The 27,200-nt window shown below is 38.5% G+C and overlaps 2 protein-coding genes across 2 annotated transcripts in view; both read left to right on the forward strand.

Moving 5' to 3' along the window:
• Positions 1-54: 54 nt before the first annotated feature.
• Positions 55-22,795, forward strand: LOC103147734 (myoferlin-like). The gene is made up of 54 exons (XM_007566234.2): positions 55-307; positions 741-796; positions 886-977; positions 3,083-3,191; positions 3,385-3,475; positions 3,938-4,107; positions 4,460-4,588; positions 5,670-5,732; positions 6,588-6,638; positions 6,787-6,817; positions 6,934-7,049; positions 7,139-7,265; positions 7,345-7,448; positions 7,521-7,589; positions 7,675-7,718; positions 7,802-7,884; positions 7,963-7,998; positions 8,599-8,723; positions 8,815-8,928; positions 9,107-9,284; positions 9,410-9,534; positions 9,621-9,730; positions 9,844-10,036; positions 10,131-10,286; positions 11,107-11,238; positions 11,331-11,494; positions 12,322-12,436; positions 12,655-12,757; positions 12,840-12,979; positions 13,057-13,221; positions 13,465-13,552; positions 14,195-14,272; positions 14,351-14,532; positions 14,631-14,798; positions 14,874-14,975; positions 15,079-15,240; positions 15,530-15,695; positions 15,790-15,860; positions 16,650-16,664; positions 16,746-16,844; positions 17,166-17,294; positions 17,682-17,834; positions 17,984-18,075; positions 18,169-18,339; positions 18,464-18,612; positions 19,688-19,827; positions 20,093-20,181; positions 20,271-20,366; positions 20,471-20,612; positions 20,702-20,801; positions 21,386-21,561; positions 21,684-21,793; positions 21,883-22,030; positions 22,190-22,795. The coding sequence occupies exons 1-54, from the start codon at positions 220-222 to the stop codon at positions 22,226-22,228; spliced, it is 6,144 nt and encodes a 2,047-aa protein (XP_007566296.1). The 5' UTR covers positions 55-219; the 3' UTR covers positions 22,229-22,795.
• A 1,351-nt stretch (positions 22,796-24,146) lies between these two features.
• Positions 24,147-27,200, forward strand: part of parga (poly (ADP-ribose) glycohydrolase a) — a 24,883-nt gene continuing 21,829 nt past the window's right edge. The window contains exons 1-4 of the mRNA XM_016678693.1: positions 24,147-24,318; positions 24,845-24,896; positions 25,732-26,373; positions 26,474-26,597. Of these exons, the coding sequence (XP_016534179.1) occupies positions 24,880-24,896; positions 25,732-26,373; positions 26,474-26,597 (783 nt within the window). The 5' untranslated portion in view covers positions 24,147-24,318; positions 24,845-24,879. The remainder of the gene's footprint in view (positions 24,319-24,844; positions 24,897-25,731; positions 26,374-26,473; positions 26,598-27,200) is intronic.

The raw sequence follows: 27,200 nt of genomic DNA on the forward strand, positions 1-27,200 counted from the left end.
CAATTCTGAATATTTACAAACTGGCTGTTGTGTGCACACCCATTTTTGTTCCTCGTTTTTTCTTTTTTTTGTTTGTTTGACCGCTATGACTCATGAATGAGGTTGTCCTCGTCCTCTTCTGCAGTTCTCTCCTCCTTGCATCTCAGTTCTCTCTGAGGAGTGCAACTGTCCTGACGGGATATGTGTCGAGTCGCCGAGTAAACTTGGATTTTGGTCACTATGCTGCGGGTCATTGTCGAGTCTGCGAGCGGGATTCCTAAAAAGAAAATAGGAAACCCAGATCCTATTGCTACTGTTCTTTTTAGAGGTGAGAAATCTCATATTAATTTAACAATTTTTCTGTGTCAGCCAGTCGAGTCATTCACATATTTTAATTTATGTTTTAATCAGTCACCTTCTTTGTAGTCCTTTTTGGTTGCAAAAATGTCATAGTCGTGAGTGAAGGAATCTTTTCCAGAGGGCTTAAGTCAAATATTTGGGCGGTGATTCAGAAAACGAGGAAGATACATCCTAATAAGGTCATAATATAACCTAATGTCTATGTTTAGTTCAGTGCTTGTTCTTGGACTTATTCATATGTTTTAATTTGCACATGCATGTGATTTAGTGCGAGTTTAACAAGTTTGTAACAAGTTTAGCTGAATACTTTTCAAAATACAAACATAAGAAAGTAACGAGAATAAAAACCCTAAAGCTGCTAAAGCCCAAAATATAAATTATTCCCCTTTTTATGCTTTCAGGTGAAAAGAAGAAAACAAAAGCAATTAACAATGACTTGAACCCAGTTTGGAACGAAGTAAGTCACAGATTACAGTGCTGTTAACTTTATTTTTGAACTTTTACAAGTTATGCACTGTTTTAAATGCTCTTCGTTTTGAATTACAGGTCCTTGAGTTTGACCTGAAAGGCTCTCTTCTGGATGCATCCTCCTACCTTGATGTGATTGTAAAGGACTATGAGACAATTGGGAAACACAAGTATGTGTTTATGATACACTGTCACATTTGTATGCTGTATTGGGATTGTAATAGTTTACAGTGTAATGTATTTTGCTTGAAGCTGGTCATTTGTATATCTTTGCGGGGCAAGAGAACATCTGTCTGATGGGAAAATAAAAAGGGGAAAAGAGAAGGGAAAGAAAAACAGAAATAGTTCTGAGTGTGGCAAAGGAAAAGAAACATCCTTCTTGAAATATTTGTGTTTCCAGGAATAAGATCGCGATTACCATTTAAAGCTTTGTTGAAGACAGTGTAATATTTCTCTATATTCTGAACAGCATGTTGAAACTTCACTTAGCTGCGTGCCTCAAGCTCACTGCAACCATGTTAAGACTTGTCAAAAAGAAGTGCTTTCTTCTTCTCTTCTAAGGACAATGAAAATATTGCCTTAAGCAGAGATTGAGCTCTTTTATTTTTCTAAACTTTAGGTCCATAGCAACACAAAAGACTGCGGCTTTAGTGTTTTGGTTAAATAGCTACTGCTCTGTTAGTGACATTCTTTCACCAGTTTCAGTGCATTAGACTCAATGAAATGCAGGCAAGAAGTCAGACCAAGTAATAACATTTCCATTAAGTCATTCCAGTGACCGACAGTAACAATGTAAACTGATTTGCAATCCAAGAAAGGGGGAGGTGATGGTGGGGTAGGGCAGAGCTTCTGTCTCCCTTATGATGAATGATGCTTCATAATCATCAGAGCTTGTGGTGACGTGTCTTTGGCAGAAGTGTGATGACTGCAGTTCAGGCAGTAATGGCACTTAAAGGGCTTTGATGAAAGTATTAATATCCATTGAACTTTTTCACAGTTTGTCATGCTATCAGTACTAACCTACACGTATTCATTACACAGCTCAAACAGTTGCATGCGATGTGAAAGGTTGGTTTTCTACCACACTTAACGTTTTAAATGTAGACCAAAAAGATCAAATTTGGCCTGATCTCATCAGAGGAACTTCCTCCACAAGTTTTGCCGTGTCCCCAACATGGTTTTTGGAAAACTGCAAACAGGACTTCTAAAGGTTTTCTTTCAACAATAGGTGTTTCTCTTACTGCTACATTCTTGTGGATGGCAGAACCAATAGTTGTCCTGTCAACAGATTCCCTGCAGATCTCTGCAGCTCCCCCAAACTTACAATAGACTTCTTGACTGATCTTCAGATTAACTATCTGACAGTTTTCAATATCCTGAACAATTTGTCTTAATACAATGGCAACTTAGGATATTGTTTTATAACTCAAGCCTGTTTTAAGCTTGTTTTATGATGAGAATAAAAGACAAACAGGTGGACTCTATTTATCAATTAGATGATGTCTGAAGGTCATTGGAGGCATTGGATTTTCTTGACGAATACAATCCAGATTAATGACAAAATTGTCCACTGATAGTTGGACATGTACAAGTAAGAAACTTTTAACGTCAACAAGAGCTAAATATATTCAATCTTCTGTTAAGAATGACAAAAGAAAAGAACTAAATTCCATGTGCCTTTTGTTGCTTGTAATTCAGACTATTTTGTGTTGTTATCTGTCATTAAAGTGACCACAAAGCGTCCACCACAAGCCAGTGGTACATTAAAAAACAAAACAAAATTATTTGCACTTCCTCAAAGTATATCCTTTAAATTGCATTGGCAACTGTTGACCAATCAGGGAGAATCCTTTGCAATGGCATCCTGTCACAATTGCATTGTTGGTTCGAATTTAGTTGAATTGAAAGACTTGGCATGAATTTGGAGAATTTCCAGGCTGTTGCAATGTGATCATTAATCATGGCTGTAGTGCTTCTGTTTTTTACACAAAGGGACTAAGTTTCCGTGCTTTAATCAGGAAGCAGTGAAACTGGGAAGTTAAGAGTATCAGTCATTCATGGTAACGAGCAAAAAACAGTTATAAACATTTATTCTGGTTCCAGTTTATCTTGCATGTGTTATTATTTGTTGAAGCATAACATCCTTGAAGTTCTGTGTGTGACGCAAATTCACGGCAATGTTTTTTTTTTATATATTTTTTTTAATCAACACTCAGTATTACATGTATGACTCGTGATTTTTTGCTGAACATAAATTAATGTTATTGCTTTCCAGGTTCATTGGCTCTGCAAAAATCTCACTGAGAGATTTGGCCAGTGGTCAAGTGAAGTCCCTGCCATCTAAAAACGTCCCTTTGATCAATGAGAAGCAGCAAAATGTGGGGGTAAATAAATTCGCTCATAAATGATCCCATGTACACTTAAAACTTTAGTGTGTTAGACCTTCACTGAAACTTCAGTTTTGCTTGTATCAATTTATTCTATACTGTATTATATTCATATAGTAGATAATGGATTATATCATACTAATTGAAAGATATGGTCTAAATATAATGGTATTTATTTATTGTTCTCCAGACAACCATTAATTTGGGCATTGGGTATGAGCCACCGGCTAGTCCAGACCTAAATGATCACACTAATGTCAACGTCTCCTACATGGAAGCAGGTAAAAAACACAACAGTTCACTTCAATTAAAATGGTCAGACTTTTATTATGACATTAAATGGTTCTGTTTTTCTGTCTAGGTCTATGCTCAACTTATACTTTTGCCTCTGAAGTTATAATATATATTTATAATGAAGTGTGTTTATTCAAAATGGCTTGTAATTTCTGTGATATAACAGCCTTAGATAAAGTAGACCCAACTTAATTAAACGCAGTCTTAATGATTTTCTTAAACTTTTCTTATAGTGGTATAGCCACATAATGGGAAATGTATAAAAGGATTTAATTTAATTTCATTTATTTATACAGCACTAAAAATTTCATGGTAGGGGAATATTCAAAACAATATTCCAGACTATAATTATGCGTTTCTGTTTAATCTACCAGCTATTTAATTGTTGAGAAGAAGACTGAGCATAGTTGCATTGCTTGTTTCATCTCTTTTTCTCTTGTTTTGTTCAGGAGATAACGAGGAGGATGATGAGACAGAGGATGTTATGGATGGAGCAGGTCAGGTTGGAAGTTCAGGAATGCCTCCTTCACCAAACCAACCTGGAAAACCAAGTCATAAGTTGCACCGTTTGAATAGAAAGAGGCACAAGGTCCTGGCCAATAAGCCTCAAGACTTCCAGGTTTTGTTTTGTTTTGATAACTTTTCCTGCATAACAACAAACACCAACTAGACTTCGGATTCAGTAATGTTTCTGTGACGCACAAGTGTGTGTACAATCAGATTAAATGTAGACTTAAAGTCATACCAGAAAGTAGATCACTAAAATTTCTGTAATTCTGTCAAACTGAAAATTCATCTGTTGGTTTTACATGTTTTCACACATTTGGTCCTTTGCGTTTGGAGTAGTTGTGTTTGTCAGCTTCAGTGAATAAGAAGCTGACAAACAGCTGCCCAACAATGCATAATTATATGTATGAAAAAAAAGTTAATCCATTCTAGAGCTGTCTTTTCTTCTCTATTTTAAAATCCAGATTCGCGTTCGTGTTATCGAGGGTCGTCAGCTGCCAGGCAATAACGTAAAGCCAGTGGTGAAAGTGAATGTTTGCGGCCAGACCCACAGGACCAGAATCAGGAGAGGAAACAACCCGTTCTTTGATGAGGCAAGTTACTGATAGTCTTTGCTGCTCTGTTATTCTTTATTTGCACTCTAGTAACTGCCATTTTTGAACTTTTAATGCTTTTTGACAAACAAAATGATGCTGTTCATACATATTTCACTGTAGAGAAATAATTTATGCATTAAAATGTAGCCATGTATGTATACTTTAAGGAACTATTACTATCATTGCTACAGCTCTTTCTGTTTACTGTCAAACTCTACTGGAGTACAGCTATGTAGCTATGTCACACCTTCTCCTATTCTTTCAATGTATTTTTCTCTTGTGCTCTGTTTCTGTGTTTGCATTGTGCTTGTCTACCTTTCTGTATGCCTTCTGCTTTGTTTTGCTATGTTTCACTTCTTCAAATATTTCTGTTTTTGTACTAATTTCCTCTTGTGCTAATTATGCTCTTTCTTAAGCTCTGTTTCACTTTTTGACTTTTTCAAATAATTCACGTTACACACAAACTCTTCTGCTGAATTCTGATATACCTTTGCTTTCATTTCATTACTTAGCAAAGGTTTTCTACAATATATGACTGTAGCTTTCTTCTGCTTTTTTTCCCTTCTTATTCTTTCTTCTCATGTTTCTTGCATTTCTCCATCATTCATCTGCTTCTTTTGCTCCTTTATGGTATTTGTTTTGCTATGTTTCACTTTTTCAAATATTTCTGTTTTTTTACTAATTTTGCTTCTTTTGCTAAATGTGCTATAAGCTCTGTTTCACTTTTCAACTTTTTCAAATAATTCAGGTTGCACACAAACTTCTGCTTCCTCTGCTGAATTATGATATACCTTTGCTTTCATTTCATTAATTTTTTAAGATTTTTAAGATTTCTACAATGTATGACTATAGCTTTCTTCTGCTTTTTTTCTACTTCTTATTCTTTGTTCTCATGTTTCTTGGGTTTCTCCATCAATCATTCTGCAAATATGCATTCTTACGGCTGTTTCGCAAGGAACAGCTATTTTTCTAGTTTTCTCAGCTTTTGCCATCATGAGAATCTTGGTCTCACTGTGAAACCCTAAAACACCCACATATTTACCCAAGATAAATGTTTTTCATTTTTTCTCTGTTTCAGATGTTTTTCTACAATGTTAACATGCTGCCTTCAGAGCTTTTTGATGAGAGCATCAGCCTTCGAGTAAGTATTATGTTTCTATTCATGAAGCAGCCATTCTTAGTAAGTATATTTCTAATGAGCCTGTGGATTTGTAATCCACACACATGGCCAGTCTAGAAGGTTTACTCTTGTTCTTCTAAACCAACAGAGATGTCCTTGCCTGTGTGTTTGTGGTCATTGCCTTGGTGAAAAATCTACCTTTAGTTCATCTCCAGACTCTTATTATGAAGGTCTTGATGAATTTCTTCATTTATCCTTCACCTGCCCAACAATGTTCCCACCTCCGAACTTTTTGTTGATACTGCATTTTTGCGGCGCTTTGCAAACCATTCCTGCTCTGAACATGGCACGTATGCTGATATAAGATCAGGTCACAAGCGACCCTGTATTTCATTTGCTTGTCCAAATGTTCTACAATAAAGCTTACACTGGGCTTCACCAGGCTTCTCATTCAGCAGTGGAGTCTTGCGCTGAAGCAGACAACTTCAGGAATATTGTGACAAAAACTTGCTTCTGTCTAGTTAATTGTTTAATTATGTTATGTTTATTTTAGTATTGCAGTTCCAACAGAACATATGAGAACATGCATTAAATACACCGAGAGGTAAAAGAGATTGTTTATCAATACTCATTGTTTCTATTGGCTTTCTTGGCATTATGTCAGTTCTTGGACCTAGATTTCCTACAGAATTATCATTCAGTAATCCACTTTTTCCAGTTCCTCTGACGTATAGTGTGAATTTCATGTCAACAGGCCCACTAGAAAGAAAAACATATTAAGAAAAAAGTTGACATGTTTTAAACTCACTGTCCCAGTGGTAGATGGGGTATTTTTATCAGCTCAATTGAGCATTAATGCTTTGTTTTTCTTCACAGGTTTATGACTCTTTCTCCCTCAGAGCAGACTCTCTCATGGGAGAGTTCAAGGTATACTGTAACCACTCATACACCAATATAAACATATGCACATATCAAAGCTGAAATTTTAAATGTTAAAGTATTTTTTTTTTTAGAGTAGTTAAAATTCTAATATCTGACAGTAGTTTAATATTCCTCTTTTTCCTCTTCTACACAGCTGGATGTTGGCTACATCTATAATGAACCTGGTCAGTTTTACCAAAGAAATGCATTTTGCGAAAATTTGAATTTCTTTTCTTTTCTTTTTCTTTTTTTTTTTTACGTTTGTGCACCGATGTAAACAAATTCTCCTCTCCATTTCCAGGTCATTCTATAATGAGAAAATGGCTGCTCCTGAGTGATCTGGAGGAATCCAGCACAGGGGCCAGAGGATACCTGAAAGTCAGCATTATTATTGTCGGCACTGGAGATGACCCACCGGTACTAGGCAACATTTTCACACATCTTACAGCAACTTTTAAAATGATGATTTAAATAGCTCTTATTATATCCTTTTCTTTTGGTTCCAGAGTGAGAGAAGAGAGTTAAATGAGGAGCAGGATGATATAGAGAGTAATCTTTTGGTTCCAGCTGGCGTCACGATGCGATGGGCCACTCTGAGCCTTAAAGTGTTTCGTGCGGAGGATATGCCACAGAGTAAGGGACATAGAAGTTCATCAATTTATTCAGTAAGGTCCCCTCTGGAGACCTCGTTTCAAAACCTTTTGCATTACAGTGGACGACGCCTTCGTTCAGACAGTGAAGCAAGTGTTTGGAGGGGATGGAGACAAGAAGAACTTGGTTGATCCATATTTGGAAGTCAGCTTTGCTGGAAAGAAGGTATTTCATCTTTGCTTTAATAAAATAAGTCTGTGTCTGACAATCGTTTCTTAACTCTTAACAATGTCTCAGTTCTGCACCAAAATAATAGAAAAAAATGCAAATCCAGAGTGGAACCAAGTCATCAGGCTTCAAGTCAAAGTAAGAAAGATGCATGTTGCAGCTCATCATCATCTGAACTTTATAGTGGTAAGCATTACTGCACAAATAACCTCTGCTTTTGTAGTTTCCATCCATGTGTGAACGCGTCAAACTGACCATGTACGACTGGTAAGTGTTGACATTATTCTACAGACAAATCCTTGGATTAAATGCAAATATCAGTATTTAATATTGCTATCTACATTTGCAAGGGATCGTCTAAGCAAGGATGACGCCATTGGAACAACATTTTTGAATTTGAGCAAAATGTCTTGCTCCGGTGGTGAAATAGAAGGTAATGATGTTTTTTTTCACTTGATTTTACACATTGATGTACGAAACACCTTCAACATCTTTGTTTTATTTTAAACAGATACCAGGACTCAAACTTCAAACACAGCCTCTGAATGTATGTATGAGATATATTTTAAATTGAACAAAGTAACTAAATACAATATTATGGTTATTTCTGTGTTTCTTAGTTCCTCTTTTATTTAGGTCCGTTATGTTTTTGTGTCACTTTCCTTTAGTCCTTTCTCGGTCATTCTGCTTTTTGTCTTACTTTATTATTTTGGTTAGATCAGTCTCGTGTCATGATGTGTTAAATCCGGACCCAAATGCAGCAGGCGAGAGACAAAATAGTTTTCTTGTATTTCTAATGAACAAAGAAACAAACTTAGAAAAAAATGCAAAAGTCCAGGGAGTCAAAAAATCCAAAACATAGCCAAATGGAGACACGAAAAGATTACAGGGAAACCAACGAGAAGTGACAAGACGAACCGACGAGTAATGACTGACAATGAAGTGCTTTAATACTGGGAGATTGAATGTAGGAATAAAAGACCGGGGTTGATGAGCTAATCGATTGTGAGTGGAGGAAGCAGGAGCCAGACAGAGGAGAGGGAGAGAGAAAGAAGGCAGAGAGGTGAAGGGAGAATACTAGAGGAACAGGAAATAAATCTGACGCTTAAAACTGTTGAGGTGGTTTTAAACATGTGGTGCTTTACAGTGAGCCCTCCAGCATCAGAGGGGGGGTTTCTCCCTGCTTTTGGGCCTTGCTATGTCAACCTGTATGGAAGCCCCAGAGAGTTCACCGGCCTGCCCGACCCTTATGAGGAGCTGAACTTTGGGAATGTAATAAAAACTATTTGATCCAAAGTGACGCAATGATGTTTTAAAACGTGACAAAGCATGAATGAGGTTTTCGGTTTGTGATGTGTCCCAGGGAGAAGGAGTTGCCTATAGGGGGAGGGTCCTTGTTGAACTTTCCACTCAGGTGGATGGAAAAGTTGATAAGAATGTGGATGATATCTGCAGTGATGACATCCTAGTGGCACAGGTAAAAGTCATGCAATGCAACCCTGACATACTGTTAAAACCATTAAATGCTGTCATGTGACTGGTCACTCTTTCCTTAAGTGGTTTTTATTAATATTCATGAATACCATAGTGAAAGAGGTCAGAAGCTTCTTCCTTCTTTTTTTCTTCTAACACTCCATCATGCTTTTTAATTACAGAAATACCAGCGCAGGAGGAAGTACTCCCTCTGCGCCGTTTTCCACAGTGCTTGCATGCTCCAAGAGCCGGGTGAGCCAATCCAGTTTGAGGTCAGCATGGGTAACTATGGCAACAAACTGGATTCCACCTGCAAGCCACTGGCGTCCACCACCCAGTACAGCTTCGCTGTGTTTGACGGTATGACACTTACAAACCGCACACAAAAACTGCTGACTCGGGAGTGTTTCAGTAGGAGTGCACGGTTTCCACAGCATAGAGCATGTGTTTAAAATGACTTGGTACATTTACTGGGATCTCCACAGGTAACCACTACTATTACCTGCCCTGGGCGGACACAAAGCCGGTGGTGATTCTCACGTCATACTGGGAAGACATCAGCCACCGCCTGGACGCTGTCAACGTTCTCCTCTTTATTGTTGATCAGCTGGTGAGACAAGTTTTGGATGTAAGGTCTACGCATGCCATATACTCCTCATTAATTACAGTTTTTGTATATTTTGTTATTTAATTCAGGAGTCCCATCTAGCGTCTCTGAGGAAAGAAATCCAGGCCAAAGTGTCTGAGGCACAGCTGACAGAGGTTCTGCTCAGTCTGCTCAACCATTTGATAGAGAACATCAGCAAGTAAAACATGACCCATTGTTTATTTATTTATTTATTCATTTTCTTTTCAGAGGATGTATCATTTAGTTAAACATTAGGATGTTTTGAATAAACCTCTGTTTTCCTCCTAAAAGCCTTCAGCTTCCAACACTGGAAGGTCAGCACAACATCACAGCCCTCGATCTCCAAATAAAAAGTCTGCGCGAGGCTGCTTTAGCCAGCATCAGAGCGGCAGCCTGTCAGATGACAGAAGAGACCCTGGATGTCAAGTCAGTTGTTGGGGACATTGAAGAGTGGCTGGAGAGAATCAAAGTGCTTGCAGATGAGGTCCTCGCTTCGTCTGTATCTCCTTGGATAACATAATGTGTGCAATGTTAAAAGGATGCGATTAAAACTCATAAGCAATACTTTCATACGTCAGGCTCAGAACAGCATGCCGGATGTGATCATATGGATGCTGAGAGGGGAGAAGCGAGTGGCATACGCCCGAGTCCCAGTCCACCAGATCCTGTACTCTAACTATAGTGAGCAAGCTTGTGGCAAACACTGTGGAAAAACTCAAACCGTGTTTATGCAGGTAAAAAAAACAAGAAAAAAACAAAAAAAACAGCCAGCATTCCTAGAAAATGTGTCATTGAAAGCCTGCTTTGCAGACTTACTGCCTTGTAAAAGTATTTATAACCCTTAAACTGTTTGCCATGTTATAAGCACAAACATCAAGGTAATTTGTATGGCACTTGATAGACCAACATTAAGCAGTTTCAAAATGTATTTTTGCAAATATAATCTGATAAGTATTGCACACCTTTAAAAAAAAAACAGTGAAACCATTTGCTTGCAGTGGTCAGAATATGATAGTATAGTGAATCCCATAATACACCACAGACAGGTCATTGACAAGGTTGAGAAGACGTTTGTAGCAGAGTTCAAGATATGAAACAATATTCGAGGCTTTGAACCCAAGTACAACACAGGTGTATAGGAGAACTGCAAACCGATCTGAACACTGTCATCCATTGTTAGCTTGCAGGCCAGAATGGGACGACATTAATGATAGTGATTGTTCTAGCGGAGTTTAGGTAGGAAAATCTGCTCCACAGATCCGATCTTTATGGAGAAGAAGAAATAGTCATTTTTGAAAAAAGGCTGTGATAAGTCCAATTTGAAGTTGCAAATGCTCCCCACACTTTTCAGATTTTCATTTGAGAAAAACTTGGAAAATCGTATACCATTTTCCTTCCTCTTCATAATGATTTACTACTTTGTGGTGGTCTGTGAAGTAAAGTCACCCCAATATACATACATACACAAGTTTGTGGTTATAATGTGGACAAATGTGAAAAATATTTATATCCATTCTTGTTGCATAGTATTTCATCACATTTTTGCTTTGTCAGTACCCCATGGACAAAAACAAAGGAGTGAAGATCCCCGTTCAGTTGCGCATCAACATGTGGTTAGGCCTCTCTGCTTATGAGAAGAAATTCAACAGCTTCTCAGAGGGAAACTTCAGCGTGTATGCTGAAATGGTACAACTTTGACACTACTCTGTCATTTAACTTGCATTCGCATATTTCTCGAAACTCTGCCAAACGCACCTTTCCTCTCTTATTCTCTGCAGTATGAGAACCAGGCTCAGGTGTTTGGGAAGTGGGGAACCACCGGCCTGGTGGGTCGCCACAAGTTCTCAGATGTGACCGGCAAAGTGAAGCTCAAACAGGAGCGCTTTCTGCCTCCACGAGGATGGGAGTGGGAGGGAGACTGGTTTGTTGATCCGGAGCGATGGTAAGTTTAAGAGCCTGACTTTATCACGCGAAGCACACAGTCCTGTCCAGTACCATGAGTCTTGGCTGCACACTTGGCACGTAAACATCCTGTTATTCTCTTGCACTTTAGCACAGTCAAGGATTCTGTGTGTAGTTTTTTGAAGCCGAGTTACTTCTGCAAGATGCGATAGCTAAACAGACTCAAAGTGCAACACATTTTGATTTAATCTTTTCCTTTCTTTTAACTGAGAGATTTAAATCTGGATAAGTAGAAACAGCTGTTTGCTCAAAGTCTCCAAACAAGGCCCACAAGGTATTTTCTTAAAAAGGTTTAAACCTTCAGTCTAGTTGAGATAAGCTTACATACCTCGCACTTTTACAGGGAGCAGTTTTCCTTTTTTCCTGCTGCTCCCGATCTTTGCCCTCTTTTACTTGTCAAAAAACTTGGACTTTTAAGATTACTCCAAATGTAGTAGAGTCCAAAATAGGAAGATTTTTTTATTTTTATTTTTTTTATGTTTATTTAATTTATTTCTGCTGGATCTGGCAACGAATTTTCCCAGGAATTAATCTTTTATAAGTAATTAATGGTTAGTAGAGCTAGCCACAGAATATTATCACTATAATCACAGGAAACCAATAGAAATTTAAACACTGGCAAGTGTGATTTAGGGAGCTGCCTTTTGGTCCTCTGAAGTGGTTTACATTCTCTCTCAGGCTCGGTCTCTCGCTCATGCATAACATCCTGGGCTGGTCGGATAACTTTATCATTGTTCTGCACAGTGTGTGTGTGTGTGTGAGCCTCCCATTAACCTTTGCGGTGTGGTGTGCTGGTGTTTTCTGCAGCCTCTTGACAGAAGCCGACGCAGGGCATACAGAATTCATAGATGAAGTTTTTCAGAACGAAACACGTTTCCCAGGTGGAGAGTGGAAACCTGCTGCAGAGCCTTACACGGACGTGGTACAGTGCATGGTTTTGTTGCTAAAATCATAATAATTTAATATCTAAATCTGCCAGGAGTAGGAACAATTTGCGCTCAACTGTCCATATGGAAGTCTGATAATGCAAATGAGTTGAAAGTTAAAGCAGAGTTAGCAAGTGTTCGCATGCTGTTGCTGTTATCGAATTGTGAGCGTGCTCTTAGAAATTGAATGATAGTGTTTATGTTTGTTTTGCAGAATGGAGAAAAATCTCAGAGTCCCGAAGACTTTGAATGTCCACCTGGTTGGAACTGGGAAGATGTCTGGAGCTTCGACAGCGACCGGGCTGTTGATGAGAAGGGTAACATGACTGCAAGAATCTCCTGAAACTAATCACTTATTTTAAATAATGTATTTACAGTAGCTACATCTTTTACTCCTAGGTTGGGATTATGGAGTGGTAATCCCACCTGATGATAAACCCAAATCCTGGGTTGCAGCAGAGAAGATGTACCACAACCACCGCAGAAGGAGACTAAAACGGAAAAGAAGGAAGATTTCTGACAAAGTTACTGCAACTGAGGTGAGAAAAATGTAAACAAGAAAAAGGAGTGCTCATAGGATATGCTACAATACAATCTTGTATTTTCATTGTTACAGAAAAGAGAATCGGGAGAAGGCTGGGAATACTCCTCTCTGATTGGCTGGAAGTTTCACAGAAAGGAGCGCTCTTCCGACACGTTCCGGCGCCGGCGCTGGAGGAGAAAGATGGTCCCTTCGGACTGCATCGGAGCCTCTGCCATCTTCAGACTCGAGGGAGCACTGGTGAGTTTTGCTGAAACACTCAAAGTGAGTTTTCAAAATGTGACGATTAAACCTGCTTTCATGGCAACTGGTATAATCTGAGGCTATCTGTGTGTCACATCCTCCCATTATTCCCCAGTTCCAGGAAAAAGCTGGCACATAACTCAGGAAGCGTGATGTTACGCTTGACTCTGTGCTTCATAATTTGCTAAAAAGTGTTCTTGAGTTTTCCTTTCAGTATCTCGACATATGTTTTCTTAACAGGGGGTTGATGTTGATGAAAAGGCCAGTAAAACGGATGCAGCCAAGCCATTTGGTGCCAACACACCCACCGTTTCCTGCCATTTTACCCGTGAGTAACTGGGGCAGATGGAATTCACTCTTGGATGTTGATGTTGATTAAAATCCCTTTGATCAGATTGTTGACTGTTTGTAATTAAAGATAACACAGTTCCACACTTACTGCCACTAATGTGTAAAATGCCTTTAAGAAATTATCTTTCATTGCTGCAGCCCAAATTGCCACTGAAACATTTAGAAAAACTTATGACTTGAGTACATTTATTGGGTGGAGAAAAATAATCATGTTTGGAATTTTTAAAAAATAAAATCAACAGTGTTTCTCTTGTTGGCATACCTGCTGTTGGATTTTTCAATGAAACAACACCTAAGTGTTCTGTAGGATTTAAAAAGTTGGAAAGTTCTCTAGATCCTGGCTTTTGTTTTTCTGCTGAATGCTTTGCCTTTCTGTTTAGTATTTCCACAAGATTTGGGTCTGGTGAAAGATTTTCCTAAAAGAAAAACAATTATTTCATGATTTTTTTTTTTTTTTTTGCTGGAAAAATATCTTCAAATTTAAAGTTATATTTATTGCTGAAGCATAAATTTAGAGTTTATGCTTCAGCAATTACAGATTATGTTATTTTAAAGCTGTTGGGTCATCTTTACCATCGTTGCCAGTAAGGATGAAGGATGCTGTGTTTTCTCCCCCCAGGTTTCTATCTTTACCACCTCAGGGTTTACGTCTACCAAGGGAGAAATCTCTGTGCAATGGACAAGGACAGTTTTTCCGGTAAAACTGACAATGTAACTACACTTTGAAGTGATTAGGCATGTGACTAAGACAAAATTCTGCCTTGATCCACTCCAGATCCCTATGCCCACGTGTCATTTCTGCATGTCAGCAAGACGACAGAAGTCATAAGAACCACACTGAACCCCACATGGGACCAGACTCTCATCTTTGAGGACATCGAGATCTTCGGAGACCCACAGACGATTGAGCGCAACCCTCCAGATGTGGTCTTTGAGCTTTATGACAGCGATCAAGTGGTGCTTTTACAGTTTTAGTTTGGGAATTTTAGAAAGCCCCAGTGGAAGATTTATTAAGATTCACTAAGACCTGTGTGCCAATGTGGTTTAATTACCAGGGAAAGGATGAGCCGATGGGCCGCTGCCTGTGCCCCCCTGTGGTAAAACTTCCAAGTAAAAGCCCCAGTTTGTCTGACAGTTTGAAACTGCAATGGCTTCCAGTCACTAAAAAAGGTTGCAGTGCTGGAGAGGTGCTTGTTGCTGCTGAGCTTATACTAAAGGAGAAGGTATGGAATGTACTAAAATGTAGCTGATTACCTTTAAATTTGCATAAATGATTTAACAAGCTGGCTGTTTAACAGGGCGACGACAAGGATCTTCCTCTGGTGCCTCCTCGACGGGGGGAGAACCTCTACATGGTTCCTCAGGGAATCAGGCCAGTCGTTCAGCTGACTGCGATTGAGGTACTGTATTTTAGATTCCTCGGTGAACACTTCTAAATTCTTTCCTGAAGCTTTCTTCTTTTTCTCCTCCTCAACTACGGTCCGTTCCTCTCACCCATCCTAGGTTCTGACTTGGGGCTTAAGGAACATGAAGAGCTTTCAGCTGGCCGCGGTGTCGTCACCCAGTCTGACAGTGGAGTGTGGCGGGGAGATGGTCCAAACGGCTGTTATCAAAAACTTCAAAAAGCATCCAAACTTCCCTGGATCTGTGCTGCTCCTCAAAGTGGTATCAACTCTCTATCAACTTTTATCTACTGAGCAAACATGTGACAACAGTAGAACATGGCAACTCTCTGTTAGCAGGAAGATGCTCAGACTAATCTGTTTGAATCATGACATCATAGCTCAGACTCAAATGGCATGATAAACAAAAATGGCTGGTCACTTGAGCCAAAGCAGGCGTAATCTCTTATTCACTATATGAATTCTGATGCTGACACATCTGACATGGAATAACCGTTGCAGATTATAACTTTATTTGTTGAATAATGTGTCCTCTCTCGCTGTGTTCGTAGCTCCTGCCTAAGGAAGAGATGTACGCCCCTCCGATTGTACTGAAAGTAGTCGACCACAGACCGTTCGGCAGAAAACCAGTGGTGGGCCAGTGCACCATTGACTGTCTGGAGCAGTTCCGCTGTGATCCATACCGCCCTAACAGTGATGTCTGCATGTCAGCCAGAGGTCTTCTTACACATCTGTTACATCCGACACATTTACACATCCTGTGCATCCTGTACAGTTCAGAATCTTTTTTTTTTTCTATTTGTCTGTATAGTGGCCATGATAACCTCTGCCCAAGGAGATGTTGTCATAGACATTGAGGAAGGAAACGTTTTGAAAACTCAGGTAAAGCAAAGGTTACCACATACAGCAGTTGCTGTGATAATGCTTCAAATTCAAGCAGGTTTATTGGCACAATATGCAAAATAGCACCTTCATGCAAAACACAAAGAAAAGAGCAAGTGAAATAGCTCAGCATAAGTAGTATTACAAAGGGTTCCTCCAAATTATGGTTGCTGCAGTACCAAAATACATTGAAGCTCTTCATGAACCTAAAAAGTCTTGGACGGACCCAGGCCTCCAGATCAGGAATATTCTTGGGTTTGTGTTCACCAACAGGCTTTTGCACCAGAAATTTTCAATAGTTTTAGTCAGGATAGTAAGAAGGCCACTCTAGCGTCTTACCACTCAATCTCTGCTAAACTGTAAGGCTTTTGTGTCCCATTCCTTGTTTGTGAAAGACAGTTTTCTTGACTCAGCCATATTTTTAGCATGCAGTGAAATGTTACCGCCAGCAGTCCAAGTTTTTGAACGTGTTTCGTCTCAAGCAGAGATTCTACACTCTAAGGCCACACCATGATGTGCAAATGGTGTGGCCTTAGATACTTTTCAGGGGCTTGAAAAGACTGCAGTAGGTTTTGAAAGTAAAATTTTATTTTATACTTTTACAAAAATCCTTGTAATTGTAATGCCATTCAACTATTCAAGCTGTTTTTGTGTAGTTTGCTTAACTGCAACCACCTGGAAAATGTTGAGCTCTGCCAGTAAATCCCACATTGTAAAACATTTTAGGCACAGCTAAGAATCATTTTTGTTTGTACTAATAACATTCTCTATTGGCTTTTCGCTTGACAGATTAAAGAAGCAAAGGTAAGTTGTATCCATTTACAGATGATATATGAGAGTGTGTGCAAAGCTATACACTGTAAATCCATCCTCATTTGTGACTAGGAGGACGAGGCAGTGGACTGGTGGAGCAAATTCTACGCCTCTGTTGGACAGCATGAAAAATGCGGACCTTACCTAAAACTGGGATATGACAAGCTACAGGTGAAATGTTTCACCAAATCCAGACAAAAATAAATAAATAAATAAATAAGGCTTTGATTTTTGGGGGGGTCTTTACTAAATTCATGTAGATTGATGTCTACAACCATGAAGGGACTCTTTCTGTTGTTATAGAACAGAAGATAGAAATAGCCTTTTATCGTCCTGCAAGGAGACGATATATATTTTTCAGAAATAGAGATATCAAGATTCAAGAAATGTGGAACTGAGACAGATGACTAGTTTTTTTTTTTTTTTCTTTTTCATGCAATGTGCATGCTTACTGAATATTAAAACAACAGACTGTTGATGTTGGGTTCACAGGTTTATGACACTGAATTAGAAGAGGTCCCAGAGTTCCAGGGTCTGACTGATTTCTGCAGCACTTTCAAGCTTTATCGTGGAAAGACCGAAGACGAGCAGGAAGATCCCTCTGTGGTGGGAGAGTTTAAGGTAGCAAACTGTCACTGTAACGAGGAGATGATTTTAATTGTTTCTTGTGGCTTGCAATGTTTAATTACTGACCCAAAGATAAGGTAAGGCAAATTTATTCGTATTGCACCGTATTTAGCAACAAGGCAACTGAATGTGTTTTATGTTACTTTGGTTAAATCTTACAATTAAAAGAGGATGTTATATAGCGTTGCCAATAACTATTTTTAATTAACATTTTCTCTTGCAGTAGAAATCTTTACAGTGACCAAATCTTAGTGTTGTCTTTTTTTTCTTCTTGTTTTTTTTTATGGACTTCTTTGTTCTGGACACAGAATAAGAAGTGCAGAGATTGTAAGTGTGATCCAGTGATAAGCATTTGCTTGGTTTTACTTTGGTGACCTTTAGGGTTCCTTCAGGATTTACCCTCTGCCTGGCCAAGGGGAGCGCGCTCCACCTCTCCAGTTCAGAGAGCGTCCTGAGCTCGGACCACAGGAGTGCCTGGTCAGAATATATGTGGTGCGTGGCATTGACCTGCAACCCAAGGATACAAATGGCCTGGTGAGCTTCTTATGGAATGATGAAATGAGAATGGTTAAGATCATAAAATAACAACTTCATTTTTGACCTTCTTCTGCTAATTCACTTTGAATATGAGATTCTTTCTGTCTTGAGTTTATTATTTTTGCGTTTTTTCGCGTTTATTTCAGTGTGACCCGTACATTAAGATTACGCTTGGGAGAAAAACGATTGATGACAGGGATAATTACAAGCCAAACACCCTCAATCCAGAGTTTGGAAGGTGAGGTTTCTTAGTCTCAAGTTGCCTTAAGACCAGAAAAATTTTAGTCTGTATGACTGCATCATCTTTCCACTTCTTTTGATGTCTAAACAGGATGTTTGAGCTGTCCTGCTTCCTCCCTCTGGAAACGGATCTGAAGATCGCTGTGTTTGACTTCGACTTACTGAGCAGAGATGAAAAAGTTGGCGAGACGGTCATCGACTTGGAGAACAGGTTCCTGTCTTGTTTCAGGTCTTGCTGTGGGCTGCCGGAGACATACTGTGTGTAAGTGGAAACTTTCTTCTACAGAGAAAGGTTTAAAGGTTGATGGTTGGAGCTCCTTGTCGTTTTGATGCTGTGGCTTGATTGATCTTTTTTTTTTTTTTATGCATTTGACATTTGATTGTAGGTCCGGAATAAATCAGTGGAGAGATCAATTGAGACCTTCCCAGATCCTCCAAAATTTGGCTAAAGAAAAAGCCCTTCTTCCTCCACACATAGACGAAAATGGAAACTCTCTCTCTTTCGCTGGAAAACAATACAAACTGCAAGATTATGGTACAATTTTTATTTAAGATTTCTTTATTTCTCACCAGCTGTTTTCTGCCTTCAGGCTTTTCTTGCTTTGCCAGCCTTTCATGTTCAGTGTCAGTTGAATCGACTGAGCTCGAATCCGTCAACACACCTGAGGAGGTCGTGTCAAAGAGGAAATACAACAGAAATTACATTTCAACAAGACAATACCCCTAAACACAGGAGTCAGCAAGTAGCACTTTTTTCCACATCAACAAGATTTACATTATAGAGCTGCAGGTCTAGTCAGCTGAACTTAATACGACACAAAACTTGTGGTGTGACATAAAAATGCTGCTTTTGTTGCAAAACTACTAAACAAAGAGAAACTGTAAAGTTTTGTCACCCTGGGTTGGCATAGCACAGCATTTTTCATTGTCTCATTTTTTAGCAGTCTAAAATTCCCCTGTCCCTCACTTCCCTGCAGAGGGATTTTCGTTTGGAATAGAATCTGCGATGTTTCCCATTAAATTTCTTGTGTGAAAAATAAGACTTTAACACCGTTATACGCAGGAGTGCATCTTGCACACAATGACGTACAGAGACTCGGATCTGAAGATCATTTAAGTCATTTAAATATTTCATTTAGTATTTAAGTAAATCGAAGTCAAGCACAAAATAACCCAGAGTCGGCTGCCGCATTCAGATGTTTGAATATTAAAAGCAGTTTTATTAGGAAAACAAATTTGAACTTTATCTTGGAGTTTGCGAAAACTCCAAGTACAGTAGATCAGATCTACTGTACAAATACGCTGAACATATTTGTTTGCTGTTCTCGTTCTTTTAAGAATTAATACAGTGCTGTTTTGAGTGGAACTCACCAATGCCTGCTTAGTAACTAAGTGTGACAGTTCATCAGGAAAAACTCCGTTTTCTTCATTTTAGTTTTGTCTATCATCAACCACATTATATTTTCACATTTTAATAAGAAATATACCTATTTTATTTGCGTAATAGTGGACCTGAGCCTGTTAATAAAGTTTTGAATGAATGTGTTATTTTTGAATTGTGTGTGTGTGCGTGTGTGTGTGTGTGTGTGTGTGTGTGATCCTTTTCCCAGAGGGAAACTCTGTGATCCACCAACATTTGGGACCAGCTAGAGAGAGACTGGCCCTGCATGTCCTTAGAGACCAGGGTTTGGTTCCTGAACATGTGGAGACCAGAACCCTGCACAGTTCACACCAACCCAATCTGCCTCAGGTAAAAAAAAAATAAAAAATACAACAAATCTGACTGTATTTGTTAAATTTCACTGAATTTTCACTTGATATTTGCAGTGGTTGAAAAATAAATAAATCTTGCCACTTGGAATATTTAATCTAGTAATAGGGAAATTAAAATAACTTCTGTGACTGTAGCATGATAACACGTGAAACAGCTCAAGTGGTATGAGCACTTTTTCAGGGCACTGTGAGATCAACAACAACACAAAGGTTGGACTGAGTTTTCTTTTTCACAAATGCAGGGAAAGATTCAAATGTGGGTAGATATTTTCCCCAAGAGTCAGGGCCTTCCTGGACCTCCATGTGTTATTACTCCTCGGAAAGCCAAAAAGTAAGAAAAGCTTCACAACTTTGGTACAGGTTAACATTTTAACATAATGAGTATAATACTGAAAACACTGTGACGACGTATTTAAACAGATACTTCCTTCGAGTCATCGTCTGGAACACGACGGAGGTCACTCTGGATGAAACAAGCGTCACTGGAGAAAACATGAGCGATATTTACGTTAAAGGGTAAATTACCGATGTCGTCTCTAGCCAAAATCAGTTCTCTGTATTTTGGACTAGGAGATATTTTTGCTCAAGACATCATGTTTGGGTATTTGACTATTTCTCAGGTGGATGCCAGGAATGGAAGAGGACAAGCAGAAGACAGATGTCCATTACAGATCTCTGGACGGCGATGGAAATTTTAACTGGAGGTTCATCTTTGGGTTTGACTATTTACCTGCAGAACAGCTGTGTGTTGCCTCAAGAAAAGTAAGTGAATCTACAGGCCAGGAAGAAGTCGTTCAGTATTTTATGTGTTTAAATATAATAATTCACAGAAAATATTTGACCACTTCTAGGAACACTTTTGGAATCTGGACAAAACCGAGCACAGATTTCCTCCTAAAATCGTCATCCAAATATGGGACAATGACAAGTTTTCGCTTGATGATTACTTGGGTAAAATATTTTGGTTATTTACTCAAAATATGTTCTAAGATCTTCACTTAAGGTTGAAACCACATTTATTCATAATATATACAAGACAGACGTAGTGATTATTTTCTCACCGTCTGACATCAAAGCAGTCATTTAAGTCATTATTGTTTTAGGTTCAATAGGATTAATAAAATGATTTCTGTTTGCTGAATGCTTTCATAAGCAGCTAGATTTTTTTGTACATTTCTTCAAAGCGAGAGGTTTACATAAAATTCCGCAGTATTTGTTAAAATAGCTTTTGAACTGTAAGACTTGGGTCAAATGTTTTTGATATTCTTCCACAAGCTTGTCACAATAGTTTGCTGGAATTTTGACCCATTCCTCCTGCCAGAACTGGTGTAGCTGAATCAGGTTTGTAGACTGGGTAAATCTTTTCAGCTCTGCCCACAACCTTTCTATTCATATTAGATTAGGGTTTTGTGATGATGACTACTAAACATTTACTTTCTGATAATCCAAAATAACCTAAACAAGACATATGTGGTCTTTTCATACATTGTTTCTGGCGTCATGTGCACAAAACATCCTATGATCATCCTCCACAGGCTCAGTTGAACTTGACCTGCTCAACTTGATGCCCCCTGCCAAGACTCCAGAAAAGTGCAGCCTGAAGATGCTGTCAGGAAAGAGGAGAAATCTCTCGTCTTCGCTTTTCTCCCAAAAGTCCGTGAGGGGCTGGTGGCCGTGTGCAGTCGAGAAAGATGGGAAACAAGAGCTTGGTGTATGTTTGATAATGTCCAGAGCAAGATTTATTTATGTTGGAATTTTTTTCATGTGGAGACTTTTAAATGCAGTGTTTGTTTTTTTTTTGTTTTGTTTTGTTTTGTTTTTCTTTTTAATTAGGGCAAGGTGGAGATGACGCTGGAAATTGTGGAAGAAAAAGAAATGGAGGAGAGACCTGCTGGAAAAGGCAGAGACGAGCCAAACATGAATCCAAAACTGGACCCACCCAAGTAAGAATGGATCTCTCCTTAAGCAAAGACCTGGGTTATTTTGAGGACCTTTCTGGATGCTAACATTGCTGATTATGTTTATGCCACAGCCGCCCTGATACTTCATTTTTCTGGTTCACAAATCCTTGCAAGACCATGAAGTTCATTATATGGCGCAGATTCAAGTGGGTTTTCCTTGGACTGATTCTCCTTTTGCTGGTTATCCTGTTCCTTGGAATCTTGTTCTATTCCCTCCCTGTAAGACTTCTACATTTATCTTTCACTATTTGTCAGTTACGAGTGATCACATTTTGTCAAAAACTGGTTCAGTGTTTATTTTGCTTTCATGTCAGAAGGAACATCTCGGCAAAGATTTAAGTCAATAACACTGAATTTTCTTTTTTTTTTTCCCCGCAGAATTACATCTCAATGAAGATCGTGAAGCCTTTCTCTTAAAAGAAGAGGGAAAAAAATGGATTTCTACTGCGAAATCTGCAGTCATGCTCAGTGTTTTTATATGCAATAATTTGTCTATGAAGCATTTTTATGTTTCCTTTCTCAAGAGGAAGCATCAGATATTATTGATATGTTAAAATGATAATAATGCAAAATTTTGTTTTTGTTTTTATATGCAATGTATGTTTTTACATTTTGTAATGTTCAATGTCCTTTCTATTTTTTAACAAGAATTGCAGACTTGCAATAAACAATTTAAAAGTAATAACACATGTTAAAACAGAAAATCATAACTTCCTTTAGTGACCGCCATTACATTAATAAGAATGTAGCATTATAAAAAAAAAGAAAAAAAAAGGAATATACAATATTTGATACAAATCTAAAAATGATGATCATTTTTTGCAAATAAAGTCGTGGCTTGATTTAAAAGCTCTGTGCTGAACTGTGGTCTCTTTCATTAAAATATTATAACACAAAACTGGTTTAATTGTTCTTGTTGAGCCACAATTCAAAAGCAATGTCAAATTTGCGTTGGTCAGTTTTCAGTAAACTTTAATTTACTATGACTTTTCTCAGTTTCAAGTTATTTCAGTGTCTATTGTGGGTTTTTACAGCCACTGACAAAGGGTAATGACAATTTTCTCCATGTGTGTAATGTGTATTTATTAAAACAGGAAGTCTGTGACTGCTGTTCACAGACTCTGGTCATCCAGTTAATCTGATATTAAACAGAGAGGGAACAGGAACAGAGCCAGAAGGGAAATGCTCTAACACTTCCCTTCCTAACACTTAGGGACAGACATGGACAGGAGCGATATATGACTATCTGCTGTTTTCTTATACAGTAGAGGGCAGTATGCACCTTTTAGTTATTTTGCAGTCAGGTGTGTGATTTGATACACAGTTGTTTATGGTTGTATAGTTTATGTATTAGCTTCTGAAACAGTTTCTAAGTAAATTGCATGCCATTCAAAATCAGGCTTTGTGGTTAAATGCAGTTGCAAGTAATCCAACTAAAGCTTCAGTTTTATAGATTGGAATAGTTAAACATTTAGTTGGACAACCATACAGAATGCAATCAGTAAATTAGATATCAACCCAATAGTACCATTGCCCATAATACCCAAATTCAACCTGGCACACTTGTGGATGTCAATAGAGGCTATTAAAAAGAAAGAACAGAAATAAACATTTTATTTATCCAGTGCAGTGTGAAGCAGTTTTATTATGTTAAAAATCCTAGAGACTATAGAAGTAGCAGTGATTGTTGCAGAATTCAGCCTTCAAATAGGGAGGGAATTATATTGGACCATCTGGACACAGAAGAAATTATTCCATTGTCGGGTTGAGATGACAAAATAATTAGCCATTAAGTTGAGATTTTAGTTCATTCTTAGTTTAGTAATAAGTCATTCAGAAAATCTTCCTGATACTCTAATAAATAACTATTATGAAAAAAATCAAGAAAATAAGGAAAAATGGCCAAAATTGAGGACAGATTAGATTAAAATGTGGTTAGAATTTTAACCACATTTAACCACACTACAAAGTTCTTTTTGTAGAAAAGAACTTTGTAGAAGTTTGGCCTTGAAGAAACAGAATATGTAAAAAGATCATTATACGGCTGGACACTCAGGACTTAATGCAACATTACAATAGGGAGATGAATCTGAGAATGATTGAGGAATGAAAATTCGAGGGGAACAACTGAACATGTAGGAAATATTACTGAGAAAGAACCGAATTAATGGGTATAAAAAAGGAAAGGACAACACACTCATAAATCTTTAAAGAAAATGATGTATACTTTAGTGTTATTTTACGTTATTTGATGAAAACCGGTTTATTCAGCCTGATTCATACTCCTTACCGCATGATGGCGGTAAAGCACCAGATTGCTGTTTGCCAACCGCCACTATAAAGCGAGCAAGAAGAACGATTTTGATTTGGTGGGGAATCTGGAGAAACGAGGTGAAAGTTAATGTTTAAATTGTAATATTTGGAGCGACGCAGTTTGCATACAGAGGTACTAAGATGATTTTGTAATGCTTTGTCGTTGAACAGCTCCCTTTAAGAGGTGCACCGGTGTAAGTGGACATTTCTTTGTTTAAAAAAAAATAGACAGTACCGCTAGCTTGCTCAGGGTGTTTATATTCTGTATTCCAGAAGCTAATACGATCTAAAAGCGCTTAAATCTTTCTGCCAGTCAAAGACAACTCGGGTCGGGATGTGCACTGAAAGATGTTTTAACAGTCAGACCGGGAGAAAAACAAATACTTCAGAAACACATTCTCTACCACCCATTCCTGGTTCATCGATTGTGAATAATTATCTAGTCAATTAGCTTGCTCGTCTTAGTTTCTGATTCCATTTACTGCTGACATCTTGTTTGTTATCTGGTCTTCTCTTTTATTTAACAATTTCATATGTATTACTTCGTGTTCTGAAATATTTACGGGGGCCAGTCCATTTAAATTAGCCTTAAAAGAGTGAGGGACATGCAACCCAACTTAAATCTTGTTTTACTTATTTAAAGATCTTGGAGTAGCTTCTTGTCGATTTGTAGTAGTTGTAGCACAGTTCATAATTTCACTTTGTTGTTTTGCTTCAAAGGTGTGTTTGCTTTGACTTGTAAACGACTGATACAGATGGATCATCAAAGCAGGTAAAGTGTAAAAAAAATTACATTACATGCTTAGTTTATGTTCTACTCTGAGAAACTTTCGGTAGGTATGGATGCTATTTGCTTTGCCTGTTTCTGAGAAAGGACTGCAGTAGTACTCATTCATCTCAAACTTTTTCAGTACTTATGTTATAAACACAAACTGATGCTTATGTAAATTATACATAATTGTAAAGTGCATTCCTGAACATAATCTTTTTTTTTTGGTTTTTTTTCTAAAGTCCTGTTAGTTCCCACGCAGTTTCATACTTGGACCATTTGCTGAGTGGTCTACTTTAACAAATAAATGTTTGGTGTAAGAAGCCTTTTTTATTGTGGCTCTACTTGTATGTTTAAGGTCTAGCGTTGTTGAGGCAAATCTCCAACTTGGTCTCAAGTCCAAATCTTAACAGGTTTTCTTGCAGGATTGCCAAGTGTTAAAAAGAAAAAAAGAGAACCTGTGTTTATACTGAGATTAAATTACAAGAAGGTCTTCTCTATTTACTAAGTGGATTACTTCTGAAGAGAATTGGCTTTACTCGATTTTGTTCAGTGGTTTCAGACAAGGAGAACGAGTTCTTTACCTTCTAGATATTTCAAATTAGTTTTTGTCAAAACTTTAGAAAACTTCATCCTTTCCCTTAACTTCAGCTATGCGTGGCGTTTCATCACACTATATCCTAATAAAACATATTGAAATTTGTAGTTGTATTGTGATAACACTTAAAACTTTTAAGAGGTATGAATACTTTTGTGACGCACAGTATTGCCATTGGCAAAATGTTTTAAAGAGAGCAGCTCTTTTATTGAGTCTCTTATTTTCCCTGTTCTGCTACAGTTTGACTGATGACCCCAGGCCAAAAGACGTAAAGAGCGATGATCAACAAGCTGATGCAAAAGGAGAGCTTCAAACGTCCGATCAAACTAAAGACCACATACCATCAGAGGACACACCCGATGGCCTGGCTTGTCTAAATTCAGCAGATTGTGTGTCTGCAGGTGAAGGGGATGAATCGGCCACTTCAGAAAGCAGAAGTGACCAAGCTCACGATGCTAATGGACAAAAATCGAGGCGAGCCAGTTCGCCCGGTCCTCACCCAGTTAAAACGTCCTGCATTGCTGCACACCCGTCAAATCCAAAACTCACCCTTTGTCTTAGTAACAGTCCCAGGAAAATTTCTGGCACACCCAGTGATGTGGAAATGCTGAGTCCTGACAGTCCATCGTGTGACACTGTAGTCAACAGTCTATCGGATTGTTGTGATGGTCCGGTTGGCTGTGCGGAGGGCTCTGCGAAAGAGCCGGATATAAAATCTCCGCAGGTTGTCAAAGATTCCCACTCTGGAAGTTTGACTCAGGAAAAAGTCTGTCCTGTCACCACAAGCACCGAAGAAGAAGATGCGGAGATGGGGGAGTGCAGCGGCTCGTCTGATATGAGTCAGGACTTAATTGAGAGCCAGCCAGATGCGATTAGTAAAAGGTACAACTTCTTTAGATGGTGGTTGGTGTCTTAGAAAGAAAAGGCTGTTCACACAGTGCCATTTTACCCAACTCTATTCTCACTGACCTGTGATTTTCAGTTTTCAGTGCAACTTGGACAAAGCATGGCTGGGGACTCCCATAGATGAGCTCAACAGAAAACCTCAATGCGCTCCACCTCTGTCTCACCTAAAAGCAACGCCAAATCATACTGTCACAGTTAGGGTGAGTTAACAACCACTTTTTTATTTAGTGATTTAAAAAAAAAATAAATGGGGGAAAAAAGAAGAATTTATTCTCACCAAGAATACAGACGTTCCAGAGCACGATTCACTTGGAATATCTTCTGTTTTAATTAGTGGCAAGAAGCTGTGAAACGTTCTCTTTTAGATGTAGAGACGCAGACAGCATGAGAGAGAAAATGAAGTAGACGGCACCGGGCTGAGCTGAGCCGTCCTCTGAGATTCCCTCAGGGTGTCTTGTCAGTAAAGATTCTCTGCCTGTCCTCCGCTGCCTGTCCCACAGGAACTCTGGATGTTCTTGTGTGAGGCTACGAGAAAGCCGCACCATCAACATCCAGGCCAGCCAAACTAGATAACGGCGCATAGTTATTGCTTGAAAACTGATTATTGTGGCGCTAAGCATCACCCTTTATCGTCTCTCAACTGCAATAATTTCACTGACCATAATAATAATATTATTTCTGTTAGAAACAGAGTTGTAATCAATCACAACCCTGGCAATAATTATCTTCTGATAGAACTTAAGCAAAAATAACACTTTTCCATTTTGTGGTAAAGCATGAATGATTGGTTTATGCAGATTCCA

Source organism: Poecilia formosa, unplaced genomic scaffold, assembly GCF_000485575.1.
Source record: "Poecilia formosa unplaced genomic scaffold, Poecilia_formosa-5.1.2 Scaffold188, whole genome shotgun sequence".
Lineage (NCBI taxonomy): Eukaryota > Metazoa > Chordata > Actinopteri > Cyprinodontiformes > Poeciliidae > Poecilia > Poecilia formosa.